This window comes from Eumetopias jubatus, unplaced genomic scaffold (genome assembly GCF_037043125.1).
Source record: "Eumetopias jubatus isolate StellerSeaLion01/CBP00866 unplaced genomic scaffold, mEumJub1_p1.0 scaffold_8, whole genome shotgun sequence".
Lineage (NCBI taxonomy): Eukaryota > Metazoa > Chordata > Mammalia > Carnivora > Otariidae > Eumetopias > Eumetopias jubatus.
In genome coordinates, this window is record NW_028274814.1 from 120,529,620 (window position 1) to 120,547,622 (window position 18,003).

An 18,003-nucleotide genomic window follows, 5' to 3' on the forward strand; every position below is an offset into this window, starting at 1 on the left:
ACTGCCTCTTGTTCTCTTTTTGGGGGTGAACACTTCCATCTTGTCATTATGTCCAGAAAAGAAAAGATGGAGATAGAAAATACAAAAATAGCAACAATTACACCAGAAAAATATATGCCACACAAATCCGAAGAGAACAGAAACCAAAACGAAAAAAAAATGAGAGTAAAATCAAACAAGTTGAACAGAACGGAACAATAAACTAGCTCCTGGGTGTATTTTGGTCTTTTTGTTAGAAGAAAATTTTGCTAGATCCCAAAATAGGAAAGAAAGAACAAGTTACATATATACAAAAATACAGTTGAATACAATGAAATGTAGCTAAAAATGAAAATATATACAAAATGTAAATATAAAAATTGAAATTAAAAAAGAAGTTTAAAAATTGATAAAATAAAATAGCTGAAAAGGAAAATAAAATATAAAACTGAAAGACTAAAGAATCATAAGAAAAAAACCACCAATGCTATATACCTCTTTCTCCAAGAGTTGGAGTTTTGCAGTTCTGTATGATTAGTAAACTTGGTATAGAAGGAAGTTCCTGCTGGTCTTCTTGGGGAGGGGCCTGTTGCGCTGATTCTCAGGTGTGTTTGTTCAGGTGGAATTGCACCGCCTTTACTAGGGGGCGGGGCTCAGTGTAAGTTGCTCTGGAGCAGATGTGGGGGATGAAAATGGTGGAGGCACCCTCTCTATCCCTGGAACTGAATGTTTGCACCCCCAACTCTTCAGTGAGCCCTCACAGAAAAGAGGGCACGTATGGAATGGAACACTGGGTGTTATACGCAAACAATGAATCATGGAACACTACATCAAAAACTAATGATGTAATGTATGGTGATTAACATAACATAATAAAATTAAATTAAAAAAGAAAAGAAAAAGAAAAGCAGTTAATCACTCTTGTCTTCCTGTTTTCTGTCTGAACTCTGTGTTCCCCCAGCCTGTGACCAAGCATTTTTATCTCAGGCACGTAACCCTGTTTTGAGTCTCCAAGCTTTATGGACTCAAGTGGTGCACACTCACACCACTCCTCCCAGGGGAGGGAGGGAAGGTCTTGTCACAGTTCTGCCTCTTGCTGGGCCCCTGCTTAAAGAGTGGTCACCAGACCATGCAGCAGTTCATAGTTTATGGCAACACCTAGCAGAAAGCTGGTGCCTGGGCTTACTTTTTGCAACTGGCTTCCCCACTCCAATGCTTGGGAACTCTGCCGCACTCAGCCACCCCCATCCTTTCTGTGACCCCAGGGATCCTGAGACCACATTGTCCCACCTGGGATTCTGTCCTGCTTTGCCTCCTGAGTGCCTTTCAAGCAGGGATGTCCCCCACCAGAGCAGACTTCTAAAAGTTCCAATTTTGAGCTCTGTTGTTTATAACACTTTCTGGTACTCAGCTTCTGGAGACTCCATCCCCCTGCAGTTTACCTTCTGATATATGGCCTAGGATTCATGTCTGTGCACGTCTTACCTTGCAAAATTGATTGCTTTTCTACTTGTAGAATTTTAGCTATTCTTTTCTCTGATCTGTTTGATTTTGCAGATTTTCAGAATGATTTAATATCTACCTGAATTCTAGGGAACAGATAAAATTAGGGTCCCCTACTCCTCTGCCATCTTAACTCTCCACCTCTCTGGTTGCCTGTCTATACATTAATATTGACCTATCAAAAAGAGAAATTAAAATAATCTCATTTATAATTGCATCAAAGAAAAATAACTAAGAGTAAATTTGACCAAGGAGGTGAAAGACCTGTACTGTGAAAACTAAAACTAAAATATATTGATAAAAGAAATCAAAGATAACACAAATAAATGGAAAGATATACCATGCACAGGGATCAGAAGAATTAATATTGTTAAAAAGGGTTAGTATCCAAAATATACAAAGAACTTATAAAACATTACCAAAAAAAACAAACAACCTGCTTTAAAAAATGGGTAGAAGTCTTCAACAGACATTTTTCTAAAGAAGACATACAGATGGCCAACAGACACCTGAGAAGATGCCGAAAATCACTAATCATCAGGGAAATACAAATCAAAACCACCATGAGATATCAGCTCACACCAGTCAGAATGGCTATTTCCAAAAAGACAAAAAATAACAAGCATTGTGAAGATATGGGGAAAAGAGAACTCTTGTGCACTATTGGTGGAAATGTCAGTTGGTGCAACTACTATGGAAAACAGTACAGAAATCCCTCAAAATATTAAAAATAAAACTATCATACAATCCAGCAATTCTATTTCAGGGTATTTAACCAAAGAAAATGAAAACACCAATTCAACTGGATATATGCACCCCTGTGTTCATTGTAGCATTATTTACCATAGTCAAGATATGAAGACAACCTAAGTGCCCATCTGTTGATAAACTGATAAAAAATACGTCTGTATACATAATGTAATATTATTCAGCCATGAAAAAGAATGAAATCTTGCCATTTACAACACATGGATGGACTTAGAGGGTATTATGCTAAGTGAAATAAGTCAGAAAGAGAAAGACAAATATCATTTCATTTTACTTATATGTGGAATAAAAAAAAGAAATGAATAAATAAATAAGGAACAGAAACAGACTCATAAATACAGAGAATAAGCAGGGGGTTTCCAGAAGGGAGGGGTGTGAGGGGATAAGCAAAATAAATGAAGGGGATTAAGAGGTGCACACTTCCAGTTATAAAATAAATAAGGATGGGAATAAAAAGTATACCATAAGAAATATAGTCAATACCATTGTAATAATGCTGTATGATGACTGACAGTAACTATGGTTATTGTGAACATGGTATAAAGTATAGAATTATCAAATCACCATGTTGTACACTTGAAACTAATATAACATTGTATGTCATTTATACTTCAATAAAAAAAGTTTAAAAAATAGCACTGCAATAAACGTATTTTACAGATTTTTTCCTCTCTGAGCATTTCATCGGTATGGATAAGAAATTACTAGACTTACAATAGGATAAATTTCTTATGGCTGTTGATTCACATCACCAAAAAGATTTATAAAAATATTTCCACTTTCAGTCTATTGAATGCCTATATCACCATGCCTTTATCATACACTTACCAAAAGATTTTTTAAAAGTTTTAATCATTTCTTAAGCCAAAATGTTATATTATTTTGAATTTCTTTGATATACAGGGCTGCTAAATATTTCTCCTCTTGTTTATTGTTCATTTTTTTCTTTCTTGAATCATCTATCCCTATTTTTTGCCTGTTTTTCCCCCCCGTGGACATATTAGCCTTCTTCATGGCCCTGCGAGACCTCTTTGCATATTATAATGTTTGACTATTTGTATTTATTATAAATACCTCTATCTTATTTGTTACTTGCTTTCTATTTTATTTGGGATTTTTTGATGCAGCATGGCTTTCAATTTTTATGTAGTCAAGACTATTTATCTTTTCCTTTGGGACTACTTACACAGCTTTTATGTTAAGTAAATGCTAGTGTCTCTAAAATTAAGTTTGAAATATTGACAGCTGGTACCTCTATCATTTCAAATGTTTTGTTAGTTAATAAAGAAATGACAGCTGAGCTAATCATTTGTAACTGTTCTGACAGGAAAGAGAAAAAGGAAGAGTAAGGATGAGAAGATAGAAAATATCTCCTTAGAGTAATTAATCACTGTCAACATTTTGTTAGAGTACATTGACTAATGTTTGTTTATATAATTTAACTTATTTAAAATAGTCTTTTCTCTCATATGTTTTCACTAACTTAATGATGCTCTTAATCTATTATTTCATTTAAAATTGTAATTATTCTTTTTTTGTTGGTATTTTGTTTCATTTGTTATGGAATACAATGAAAGATGCAAGACAGTTTTAGAGTGTCTTTCTGATATTCAAGAGACATTTGAGAGAAAAATAATCACAAATAAAATAGCAGTATGGTTGGGTACCTGACTCAATTCAATTTAGTATTTATGTCCTGCTCTTTCATACAACTTTCCTAAGAAGTCATGTCAAATAACATTAGTTATTCCTATGTCCACACAACAAATAGTTATTGTCAAGTTCTTTACTAAACATCAAGATGCAAAGAAGAGGAATTTTATAGACTAGTTGGGGATCATTTTCAATTTTTACTTTTATAAAGAATAATACAATTATTATGCTTTCCATAAAATTTTCTCATCTTTTTGATGCATAGATTTTTACAATATCCATATAGAAAAAATATAGAAGTATACACACAATGCTTAAGGAACATCGCGGAAGGGCTAGAAATGCTTGCATCTAACCATCTACTTCACCTCTAGGAGGTATCTCAAACTTTATGTAGCCAAAACACAACTTTGACCCTTGCTCCCCATCCCGAGCAACACCATAACAAAATCTACAAAAACCCCTTGATTCCAACTAGATCTCCCTATTTCAGTAAATATCATAATTTTTATAGTGGCTCAAAGCCATAAACCTAGACATGTTTGATTCATATCCCATATCCCCTGAATTCAACTCAACAGTAAATCGTATGAGTTCTACTTTGAAAATGTGTCTCAAAACCATTCACTTCTCTACACCTCCACTTCACCACCCTGATCCAAACAACTGCACTCTCTCTCCTGAGCAACCACAAAACCCTAATTATTTCCCCTGCTTTCGACTGCTCTCCATAAAGTATTCTCTAGCCAGAGTGATCTTTTTAAAATATAAATCAAATCATGTCACATTCTTGCTTAAAGTTCTTCATAGGCCTCTAGTTGCATTTGGAGTAAAATCTATAATTGTTACAAAGATCTACTTGGTTCCCCATCTTCCCCAGCCTCATCTCAGAGCACTTTCCCCTAATACGTCAGCATAATGTATACATTTTCTGCTCTTTCATGGCAAAATCACCTTGTAGATTGCCAGTGATGGGGTAGATGTGTGTTTAATTTAGGAGCAAAGTTATGGCAAGCACAATTGGCCACTTCTCTAAAATCACACTGTCCAAGCGGTTCTATCAGTAATAATAGAAAGTTGTGACATTTGATTTTAATTTGTCCAACTTCTACAATCATCTCTTGCTTGGTTCTGAATGTGGGAGAAAAAGAAAGAAGTATAGTTAATTTGTCTCCTGAAACCTACTATGTAAACTTTTTTATACCTCATAGTGCTCAGTATAATGATTGAAACAAACTTATTGAATTGAATTCAATCAATGTAAATTAGAATGATGTTAAAATAATACTGTATTATATTATGAATGAAAATATAGATCCTTTTATATTGAAAAAAGAGATTAAAATACAGTGAAAAATATACAGTATACTTATTTTACTTTAACATACAGTATACTTACTTTACTTCTCCTCATATATGAAATAGGAATCACACTGGTCCTACTGTCTCACATGGTTGCTCAGAGGATTAAGTAGAGAGTGTATAGACACCACTCTGAACATGCTAAATGAACACACATTTATTGCTGAGTCAGCAGGCTCCCTCTCTCAACAATATGAATTTGTGCAGAATGAGTGGAAAAATCAAACCAGAATAGAATTGCTAGGGTCAGTTATAAAGAAGTATATCCAATGACCTAGATAATGTTTCCCAAATTGTGTTTTGTGGATCACTAGTTGTGGAAAATATTAATGGATTTCCGGGGTGGTAGTGAGGGAAAGCTATAAAGAACCCTTTAGCGAAGAAAAGTATTTAACCCTGCACTTCCCCAACATATTTGACCATAGAAAGCTCTTTTTTCCCCAAGATTATTATTCAGAATGAGTACTCCATAGAGATTAGGACATGATTTTTTTTTTAGACTTTATTTATTTGAGAGAGAGAGCGCACAAGTGGGGTGAAGGGCAGAGAGAGAAGCAGACTCCCTGCTGAGCAGGGAACCCAATGCTGGACTCGATACTGGTACTCCGGGATCATGACCTGAGCTGAAGGCAGATGCTTAACCAACTGACCCACCCAGGCGCCCTGGGAAATGATGATTGAGGGTAAGAGGGCAGAATATCTGGTGAGGACTTCTTGATTTATTCGAATATTCTGGTGAATTTGGCATAGTATTAAGTCAAAAAATTCTAAATGCCTCCTTGCTCCTCCTATCCTTATCCGGGGACTGTACATCTACCACTACATCTAACAAATTCCTATTCAAATGTAAGTTCAATTTGAGTACACCCTTCCTAAAATAGTTTTCACTGCCCTTTACCCAACCATACTCAATTTATTTGGATATATATATACTGACCACCAATTATGTGCTAGGTGCTGTTCTAGGGGCTGGGATTAAGCATTTAATTAATTATCATCATCATCATAATACAACAACATGGAACATCCATTCAAATGGGGAAGAAAGACACTGAACAAACCAACACACAAATACTAATTCAGGAGTGAAAACTGCTATAAGGGAGATAGAAAGTAAAGCGATGGCTATTTTATATTTGGTGGTCAAAGAAGGTCTCTCTTATAAGATGTCATCTGAATGACCTGAAGAAAGAAGGATAATGAGCCATGAAGTCTCTGGGAGAAACACATTCTAGACAAGTGAATGATGAATACAAAAGTCCTAAGGCAGGAACTGTTTGGCTTATCCGAGGTAATGCAGGCAAGATGGCATTCATAGCATAAAACGAAGTAGGTAGAGAATGGTAGGAGATAGATCAGGAGATTAGATAGAGTCAAATTATTTAGGGCATTGTATGCCTTTACACTGAGTGAGAAAGGAAAACACTGGAAGGTTGGCCAGGTTAATTAACACGATCTAATTTATAAAAGTCTACCTGCCAATTTGCAAAAGGAAAATAAGGGTATAATAGTGAATGCCAGGAACAGGGTAAGAGACTTTTTCAAAATTTCAGGCAAGAGATGTTAATGACTTAAAGAAAAGTGACAGAGCAGAGATGGTAAGAGGGCCCTGAGTCAAGAAATATTTTGAAAGGAAAACTAGAGGACAATTTTTAAACTTTTTGATCTCAGGACCTTTTCGCACACTTAAAAATTATTGAGACTACTAAAAAGTTTTTGTTCATGAGGGTTATATCTGTAAATATTTAATATATTAAAAACCAAAACTGAGATACTTTTAAAACACATGAATATACAAGTGCACATTTCATTAGCCATCAGAGCCATGATGCCATTGCATTTCATAGTGCAACAATGGGAAACTCCGTGGAGCACTCAAATACAAATAAGAGTGAAAAAGGCAAAATGCCTTTGTATTACTATGAAGATCATTTTGACCTCCTAGAACTTCTGAAAGGGTCCTGGAAACTGCCAGGGGGTCCTGAACCACACCTTGGGAATTGCTGGCCTAAAGGGTTTTCTGATGACTTAGATGTGGGGTTGTGAGATAAAAGAATCAAGGGTGGGGTCAAGTCTTCTAGCCTGGGCTGCCATTAACTGAAATGCAAAGTTTAGTGCTACACATGTTAAGCTTAAAATGCTCCTTAGACAATCAATTAAGATTTAGAGAGTAGCTGGCTGGATATGGGCCCGGAGTTGAGGAAAGTGGTTGAGTCTAGAGATACAAATTTAGGTGTAATCAGCATATAGATAGCATTTAAATTTCTGGAACTGAATGTGAGTACATAGGCAGTGGGTGTAGACTGAAAAGAGAAGCTGTCTGAGAATGAGCCCTGGGGCATTCAATCAATGAATTCCATCAGTGCAATTCCAAACATTACCTGTTTAGAACACAGTCTCCCTCAATTGATTAACCATTCCTTTAGGTCATTTTCATATTCAAATCTCCTCTTATGACACCCAGCATACAGTAAGCCCTCAACTATATTTATTAAATTAATAAATAAATAAAGTAACAAGTACTCTGTGGTAATTTCATAGCTAAATTCCACTATATTAGAAAAGACCAGGTTAGGAAATTGAAATGATTAGCTTCAGGTGTATACATTAAGTATACTATTCACCATGTGGTTCAATAGGTTTCCATGAATTTAGAGGCAGAAGGAACTGGGGGCTTTTAACTTTACCAAGTGCAAGTCAATAACAAGTGATCTAATAGGAGGGATAAGAGTAGATTTCAAATTCTAGTCTGCCACTTAAGACATCTAAGACTCTACTTTCTGGATATTTTATTTTTTAAGGAAATTTTCCCCAAGAATATTTCACCTATGCATTCTTATTCAGACTGCCTAGAGATGCTTAGAGAAAGACATGTCAAAGAATGGCATCCACTGAGATTTTTATGTATGTGGAAGAAAAAAACCTGAACATCATGAAAAAAAAACCCATTTTAATAAAGTCTGCTGCCGTCAATAGCATTGTGGGCACAAAATTCAAAATTATATTTCACGCTTGGAGTGCCTGGGTGGCTCAGTTGGTTGAGCGTCTGACTCTTGATCTTGGGGTCATGGTATGGAGCACTGTGTCAAGTTCTGCGCTCAGCAGGAAGTCTGCTTGAGAGTCTTTCTCCCTCCCCTCTGCTCCTTCCCCCACTCGCTCTCTCTTAAACAATAAATAAATAAATAAAATCTATTAAAAAAGTATATTTCATGCTTAGCAAAGAGATGAAAATAAATTTACATGTAGGAAGTTTCAGTGACAAGTAATTCTTTGTTTTCCTGGTAGATAAAATGAAGGATTTCACCAAAAGAAGAGAAATGAAGATGAATAATATTTCACTGGCATATGACTGGTGTGACATCCATACAGAATTATGGTGATTTCAGTCATTAATAGGAAATGCAACTTATAGTGGACACACTTTCTGGATTTTGGCTTTTTCCTCCCCTGCATTAAGTCAGGCTGACCTAACACTGTGCCAATTTATCTTTTTTTAAGATTTTATTTATTTATTTGAGAGAGAGTGAGAAAGCACAAGAGGGGTAAGGGTCAGAGGGAGAAGCAGACTCCCTGCTGAGCAGGGAGCACAATGGGGGACTCGATCCTGGGACTTTGGGATCATGACCTGAGCTGAAGGCAGATACTTAACTGAGTCAACCAGGCACCCCAATGTGCCAATTTATCTTCATTGGCTTCTCTCACACCCCAGATTTCAGGGGTTTATACTTCCTATGGCTCTCTTATGAGAGAACCATAGAGTTCCTCAGAACTCTAAGGAATGAAATGCTGGAGGTAGTGATCACCTCTTATTTAGCCAGCATCATCCTAAGTAGACTCAAATAATTTGGGAAACTTTAAAAGGCTCCCACATATATGTGCTAAAATCCAAAGTTGCTATCATCAGACCCACTTATGCATGAGACCATAAGAGTAAGAATATTGTCTCTCAAAGATTGTATTTCAAATGTGGGCAAACATGATTTAATCACCACTATGATAACAAGATGGGTCACTATATATGGCTTTACACTTTACACTACCCTATGGCACATTTTATCTGTTTTGAGTTTTACTAGGTAATCATGTGAGGCAAATACCACCCTCACTTTACTGACAAACTGAAGGTCATAAAGGTTACACAGAATGTAGGTATGTGAGAGAGGCATGATTAGAATTTAACTCCCAGAAAAAGTCACCTACAAATAAAATTTTGCATATGATTCTGAGTTTCATAGACCATCTATAACCTACCCAAGAATACTGGATTTTAAAAATACTTGCCTTTAGAGATATTGATTTAATTGTTCTGGGGTTAGGCCCAGACATTTTTTTTAAAAAGCTTCCCAGGAAATTCTAATTTGTCAAGGACTACTGGTCAATTGTTGGGGCCACTGACTCCTCTCTCATTTTTTTTTTCCCCTTTCCAAATTGTTCTTTGTTTCATCTAAGATTATTCTCTATATTTTCTTATCTTTGTGTTTTTTCACTTAGCTTTGGTGGCAAGACTCCAAATTACTGAATACAGTCTTCTTTTCCCAATTTTGCAGTACAAATTGTTGCCATCTATGTTTCTGCTCTTCTTCCGTTTTCCAATCTATTATTCTCCTCCTAAACTTCATCAACCCTTTGGAATATCAATATTGCACCTTGATTATTTTCTCCCCAATATGCTAATTAACATTAATAGACTACTAGAGTGAGGAGACCAGAGCTCATCCAGTCAGTGGCTGTGTAATACTGGGAATTATTTGTCCTTCTACGTCTCAACTCCAGTCAGTAAAATAAAGAAAATAGTACCTACCTTGCAGGGTTTTTGTAAGAAATAAATGAATACACACTCAATAATAAAAATAAATGTCTCAATACTCAATAATAAAAAAAAAATTTTTTAAAGATTATCTCTTTGAAGGTCTTTTTATTCCTTATCTATTTTTGCAGCAACCCAATACAATGTTTTGAACTCTTTCTGAGTTACATGCCTCTGCTTTTTACATACCCACTCTCATTCTAATTTTAAAATTTAGCATATGTATTCTATAACCCTACAGTGCCCAGTAAAATCTTATTCTAGATTTGGCAAGAATTTTATGTAACCCCATAATGGAAGGGAGAGATAGTATGGTATATTATCAACTTAATTATTATTAGCTCATTAAGCACACACAAAAATCCAGAAGAATATCCAAAATAATTATTTTCTTCAGGTTGAGTTATCACCTGATCTAAACAGAGTCCACCATGGGCAGGAATTCAGGAGCAGTTCATCTTTTTTCAAATCATCTATATTCCTTAGATTCTTCAGAGAACTGGCCCCTTGACTTTTCTCTTTCTTTTCTTTACCCCTATGGCCTGTTTGCTTCTTTTTGATAGGGTCCCTCCTTAGCTGCAAAAGAATGCAGCTTGAAGTCATTTCATTCTGTTGAATTCTACTTGAGGTGGGATTTAAAGTATGTGGTAGGATGTGGACAATACCAGGAACACCTCAAGAATATCAGAACTTTCATATTTTTCAGGTTGACTTCCTTTAAGCATCTACCTGTGTTCATTAAAATGTTATAATGTTCAATATTAAGTACATGTTTGGATGATTTCTGTAATATTGTGCTAACAATAGTCTCTTTCTCTGTCTTCACCTAGGGCCACTTCTCAAACACCTTCTTCTGTTATTTTACACTTGATGTGTGTCATAAAATAGGAGAAAGAACTGGAAAGACTCATATGGCTAAAACCACCACCAAGGGTACAGCTCAAGAGTCCAGTGCTTTAACAACTAGATAATGCTTTATCCAAAGTATCTCCTGCATCCAGTAATGCCAAGAGTGTCTGAACTTTGAAGCTAATTACATTTAGTCACTCTTCCTATTGTAAAATTTAACATTACAATCCCCATCACTCATATCTCTCCAAACAACTTTTAGTTTCATCTTTCCCATTCTCTACAACCAAGTTTAATTTCCTGCATCCAAAATAAAAGAAAAGCTATTTCCTCAACTTTGCCTTTCCTTCAACACACTGCCATACTGCTTTCTTTCCTTTTACCACCAAACTATTCAAAAGATCAATCTGCATCAATGCATTGCTTTTCTCCAACTCTTCAACTCTCCCTATCTTAAGCTTCTACCTTCTCTGCTTGAGGGAAATTGCATTCTTGAAGGCCTTTGCCCTCAAAATCACCATCACATTTTGATTTCCTTTTTACCTCTTCACCCCATAAATTTTGACAATGTTGACTAATCTCTTCTTCAACTTTCTTTTCTCCCTTTATATTCATGGTAATGTTTTTCCTTTTCTCTTTTATATCTCTCAATGCTCCTTCTCTCTTTTGCTAAGGTCTTCTTCCTGAAGTATATGTGAAGGAGTTACTTAAATTTCCTTGTTCTCAATTTTTTCATCTATAAAATTAAAATAATATCAATTCCAAAATATTATGAAAACTAAATTATATTAGGTGTTCAACAAATATTTTATTCCTTAAGTGTAAATATTTCCCAGCATTCTATCTTTGGTACTATCTCCTTTCACCATCAAATTCTATAAGTGACTATAAAATCTTCACCTTAAGCTCCTCCTCTCTCGCCAGAGCTCCATTCCAGTATTTCCAATTTGCATATCATGCCCCACACTCAATATGTTTATGAAACCAAAATTATCATGTTTCTCCCTCACCAAAATGAACTTCCACTCAAGGCTTTCCTATATCTATAAATATTTCAAAATCCCAGCCAACTGGGCTCAAATCATCAGTCATCTTTGACTCCCTTAGATCTAATCCATTTCTCCACACACTAATGTTTTATCCAAATTGTCTTTTGCATCAAATACTACAGGAAAAGGAAAAACATCATAACCTAGTGGTATTTACCCCAGAAATGCAAAGTTGAATTAACATTTATAAATAAAACAATGTAACTTATCACATCAACAGAACAAAAGAGGGAAAAAATGATATGATTATCTAAATATATATAGAAAAAATCGAAAAACAACAACACCCTTTTATGCTAAAAACTCAGCAAACTAGGAGTAGAAGGGCACACACAAAAACCTTATAATTGATATTATTCTTAATACTAAATGTTTTCCCTCAAAGAGAATAAGGCAAGGAGTTTTGGTTTTACCACTTCTATACACCATTGCACTGCAGTCACAGCAGTAAGAAAAAGAAATAAAAGGTATAAAGACTAGGAAAGAAATAAAACCATCATTATTCTCAATGACAGAAAGAACTCTAAGAAACTTATTTAAAAACAAAAACTAGTATAACTTTTAAATGAAATTATCCAGGTGGCAGGATACAAGGATAACATAAAATTCAATTGCATTTCTATATACCAACTATAAACAATTGGAGAGTGAAAATAATAAACAATACTAAAGGATTAACTCAACTCAATGAGGACAGGAAAGTTTTTTCCATGTAGGAAAAAAAATGAATCTCAACTCCTACCTCATACCATACAACAACAATTTGAGATGGATCATAGAACTAAATATAAAAGCAAGAACCAGAAAGCTTCTATTAAAAAAAATATGGGTACATATATTCAAAACCTGGATAAGACACAGAAAGCACTAACCATGAAAGAAAAAAAATTAAATTGGATATCACCAAAATTAAAACATTCTGGTCACCAAAGTCACCATTAAAAATATTTAGTCAAAGCACAGACTGAAGAAAAATATTTGCAGTACGTAAACCTAACAAAGGACCAATATCTCTAGGAACTACAGGACAATTTATAAAGAACTACTACAAATCAGTAAGTAGGAAATTAAGTCCATTAAAGGACTTGCATAGGCACTCCTCAAAAGATCTAAGAATGGGCAATAACCACAGGAAAAGGTGCATAACATTATTAGTTACCAGAAAAATGCAAATTAAAACCATAATGAGAAATCTTTTCACACCCATAAGAATGGTTAAAATATAAAAATTTAAAAGTCTAATACACCAAATGTTTGAGGGAATGTAGAGAAACTAAAATTCTCACACATTTCTGTTAGGGATTATAAAATGGAACAACTACTCAGGAAAATTCTTGGGAAGTTTCTTATAAAGTATTTACTCATCTACCTATGACCCAACAATTCCACTCTTTGGTATCTATATGAAAATATATGTTCATAAAAAGATGCGAATGTGAGTATTTACAGCATATTCATTCAAAGTAACAAACAGCAGGAAAACAACACAAGTATCAATCAATAGGAAAAATGGATAAACAAATTGTACTATACTAACCCAAGAGAATACTACTCAGCAATAAAGGAACAATATGAGCAAATCCCAAAAACATTATGTTAAGTGAAAGAAGTCAGACACTGACATACATAAAACACACACACACTTTAGGATTCCATGTATATAGAGTCCCAAGAATAGACAATCATAATCTATGGTGATAATAATCAGAAGTTGCTTTTAAGGTGGGACTGGGTATAGTTGATTGGAAAGAGGCATGAAGCAACTTTCTGGGATGATGACAATGTTTTAATATCTTGCTTTGAGTGGTGGTTACACTTACATATACAAATGGTCAAAATTCATCAAATTGTGTTTTATTCTTCAGTTAGGGAGAAAAAAAGATGTTTCACCGGAAAACATTAAAAAAAAAAAAGCTTATTGCAAGTAGCATATAATTAGTAGAAAGAAGTGTATCAATAGACTTACCTAAATTTTTTTTTAAGATTTTATTTATTTGACAGAGACACAGTGAGAGAGGGAACACAAGCAGGGGGAGTGGGAGAGGGAGAAGCAGGCTTCCCCCCAACCCCCAGCAGGAAGTCTGATGCGGAGCTCGATCCCAGGACCCTGGGATCATGACCTGAGCTGAAGGCAGACACTTAACGACTGAGCCACCCAGGCGCCCCACCTAAAATTTTTTTCAACAGAAATATTTTTTCAAGTATTTTGAAGTACTTTTTCAAGTTTCAAAATAATTTTATTTTCAGGTATAAGTAAATAAACCCAGCCTTGTGAATTCATCTAAATAGAGAAACTCAGCCTTGTGGGTCAATATACTGGAGAGAAACAAAGACTAACCAGTAGTGTATAAATATTTCAGTCTCTGTGAATAGAAAATAGAATGCTTCACAATCTGGAAAATTTTAAGACATGAAAGAGCCCAAAGAAGAAAAGGTAAAAAGATCAAACACAAGATGCAGAACTAACAGCTGTGACTCAGTGAGTTAATAAATATGCTGAATAAAATCAAACTTAACAAAGCACCACAAGTTGGTAGCTTTCAAGTAATTAATACACTAATCAGAAACACATGCAATATGTAATCAGGCCTATCTCATTGTGACAGCAAGGACTCCTTGGTTACAATGGATATTCTCCATTTACAGGTAGAGTTATGGAAAGTAAATTAGGCAAAGGCATGCATGAGGCAAAGGGGAAGTAACCTAACTTGCTCTATCTAAGCAGCCTCTATTTGCAGTGAATGAGATGAAAGTTCTGTTTTCATCTCTCATCTGTTCTAGATCATTCTTCTCACAATAAGACTGAACACATCTGCTAATACCTGGGCACATAAATGTAAATTCATGGATAAGAGTTGTTATTTCCAAGGCTTATCCCCAGTTATAAGAGTAAAACGATCATTTCAACCATGTTATTAATGTCTGATTAGTAAATGAAAAAAAAAGTGTTTGAATACCACAAGTCAATCTAACTTCACATTTCTTGCATTTCCACACATAAAGCCAGAATTAGCAGACACTTTAGAGGATTAAACCTGTGATCAAAATATGGGCTCTTATAGAAGCTAACCAATAATTATCTTTTCTTTGGAATAGTTAGCTCTTGACAATGTTTCATCCCTGACACACCTGTGACTTGTCAGAACACACAGGGGAGTCCACTATTTTATCCACCTAGCTGTCCCCCACCCACACCCTCTAGTCTCCAATCCCCTTCCTGAAATCACATATCCTACTTATATTCCCTTGTAATTACTTCCACTTCCACTAGAATACTTTCTATTCCCTGCCCTTTCCAATGAATATGGAGCCCAGAAGATCAGAACTCATAAGAAGAAATAGGGAAAGCACCAAAGTTTCTGAGGCAAAAGGAACAGTAATCCACCTGAGGTTATATTCTTTCCCAACTATACACCCTAGCTGCTATTGTTCTATTACATACATACTTCAGGCTGCATTGACTCAAATTTAAATGCCATCACCTTAGTTTACTGACTTTCTCACTTCATTTTTTTTCCTTCCTAAACCATCATTATAACATCTAAGAAAGGAAGGTGGAATCACTTGCCTTCATAAACATTTAATAACAGACAGAACCAAGGAATTGAGTCAAAATGGAATTTCTGGCTACTGCTACTTTTTTTCAATTTACCAAAATAAACTAAAATAAAATAGAATAGAGAATGCAAAGAAAGATTTATGGAGTAAGATCCCTTAGAGCTGATTAGATGACAAATATGTAGAAAGAAAATCTGCTTTTTTTAATCCATTTAATGACCAAATTCATTTATATTAGATAATTTATGTTGATATAAAAATAAATGTCTTTAGTAATGGATGCCATTAACTTATATATAAGATAATCTCCTACCTAAGTAATTAAAAATGCTGAAAATGTAATGGCTACAAAATAACACCAGAAACATCTTCATATAATGAGAGAACCAGTGAAGATAAATGTGACATTTAGCATCTAAATCTGGCTTTAGTGAGGTTTATTTCTTGAAGCAAATGAATTAGATCAAATTTTTCTGAAAAGAAAGAAGGGATCTTTGAAGACATTTCCTCCTCCACATAGTTGGACACTGTGTGAAATGCTATCTTGCCTAAATGAACCTGTAAGTTCCATTCTCATAAAGATATTGTACAACCACAAGAAGATTTTTCTAAACCTCTGAGCAGGACTGGAGGAGACAACTAATACATTAAGAAAAAAAGAAAAGGAACTTTGAATCAGTTGCACAATTTACCCTCTTTGGAGCGTCATTATCCTTATCCATAGCACTACAATATTACATTCCCTTGAAATTAATGAAGGTTAAATGAAACAGTTTATGTGAAAGTGTTCTCTAACTACAGTGAATATGTGAAGTTAAAATGCCATTTTATTCATGAGGATGATTATAATGAAAATAAACTAAAATAAATCATATTGAAGAAGGTAGATATTAAGCAAATCATTGCTCATTTAGACCAAAACAGTCTTAAAAAGAGACATTTGTCTTACAAATTGGCTCCAAGGATTTGTTCATACTATATATCTAAGTAGATGGTGAATGGCATCGATTGGATCCAAAGTCCCCCTCTCTTGGATTTTATGAGGCCCATTCAGAATGAGCCAGGTTGAGAACATCACCAATTCCATGTTCTGAGTCCATCTGTTGGCAAAAATGTAATGCAAACAGCTTTATAAGTGCTATTTTCAATGAAATATCACAGAACAGCTTGTCCCAATGATATTTCTAAAGCTTGCCTGCAAACCGCCTACTGGGAAATCCAACTGAAAGAGAAGAGGGAAGAGAAAGAAACCCATACATACAAATGACAGAAATTGAAAAAAAGAACAAAAGATAGAGGGAGACAAGCTAGAGGAAAGTGAGCACTGGAGAAAAATAAGGAGCAATGAGAGGTGCAATATTAAACACAGACAAAATTAGTTGGAAACCATAAGGAATAGAGAATTTAAAGAAAATTATCAAAACAACTTAGGCTGGAAGATAGAGAAGTGATCACAAATAATGCAGCACGTCCAGAGAAGTGAAGACAAAAGAATCAGGAAAACCCGGAAAACATGTAAAAGCTCAGTAATTGGAGCATAATTACTAAACTGTGAGAGGAAAATGATGTGAAATAGCCATTTTTCTAAGTGTCCCTTGTTTTTTTCATGTAATATACAAATTCATTATTCTGAAAATAATACAGATTTCAATGTGTATCATTAACTCCAAGGAAGGAAACATCCTCCTCCAAGTCCCTTCTTTTAATCTAAAGATGTATTTGCATATCATAAAATAGTGCAGGCATTGCATTATAAGTAGTATACATGCAATGATTAAAAAAAATATGCTACTGCAGATGATGTCATTCTGGGCACTTACCTGGGGTCGAATAACTTTTACGATATTTTTGAGGGCAGTGTCAGGGGATGGAGGTGAGCAGTCAGGTGTTGGCCCTGTCGAGCTGTTTCTATGGTTACTACTTCCTGGAGCAGTAATTGCTACCTCAGATGCATTATCTGTGAATAAAAATAGAACTGCCATAAACCTAATCACTCAGTTTACCTTTTAAGACTTGAAATTAGTGAACATGAATTGAGTTTTCAACTTAAAACTGGTATCAATTACAAGATCATAATAAGGAATACGCATAGCAGTATATTGTAAAGATAATGTTTATTGAATGTTTTGCTTTCCTTTGGAATGGTAAATATCATACCCTGTAGTATTATTCCAAGAAGGAAGAGTGTTATACACTTCATAATGATAGATCACCCAACACAGCTATTAAGACTGCCATTATTATACAAACGGCCATAATTTCAGCTTAACTAAAAAGAATATGATTTTTTATATGAATGGGCTAAGTTTTCCCCATAATCTTTCAAATGGGTATTGATCTTTATTAAAGTGGAAGTTTTGTAACTCCCTGAGTCATAAAACCCAAATTCAAGCCTCCTCAAGGCACTTTTCCCAGAGATCCCTCAAACTATTGAGAGGCATCCAAGTGAATTAACCTAAGGAAAAACTGACATTT

At 34.9% G+C, this 18,003-nt stretch overlaps 1 protein-coding gene across 6 annotated transcripts in view; it reads right to left on the reverse strand.

Annotated features, from left to right (window-relative positions):
- The window catches only part of ANKS1B (ankyrin repeat and sterile alpha motif domain containing 1B), a 1,102,644-nt gene that overhangs the window by 641,366 nt on the left and 443,275 nt on the right, over window positions 1-18,003 (reverse strand). For all 6 annotated transcript variants that reach the window (XM_028121697.2, XM_028121696.1, XM_028121695.2 and 3 more), the window contains exon 11: window positions 17,349-17,485. In XM_028121697.2, the coding sequence (XP_027977498.1) occupies window positions 17,349-17,485 (137 nt within the window). The remainder of the gene's footprint in view (window positions 1-17,348; window positions 17,486-18,003) is intronic.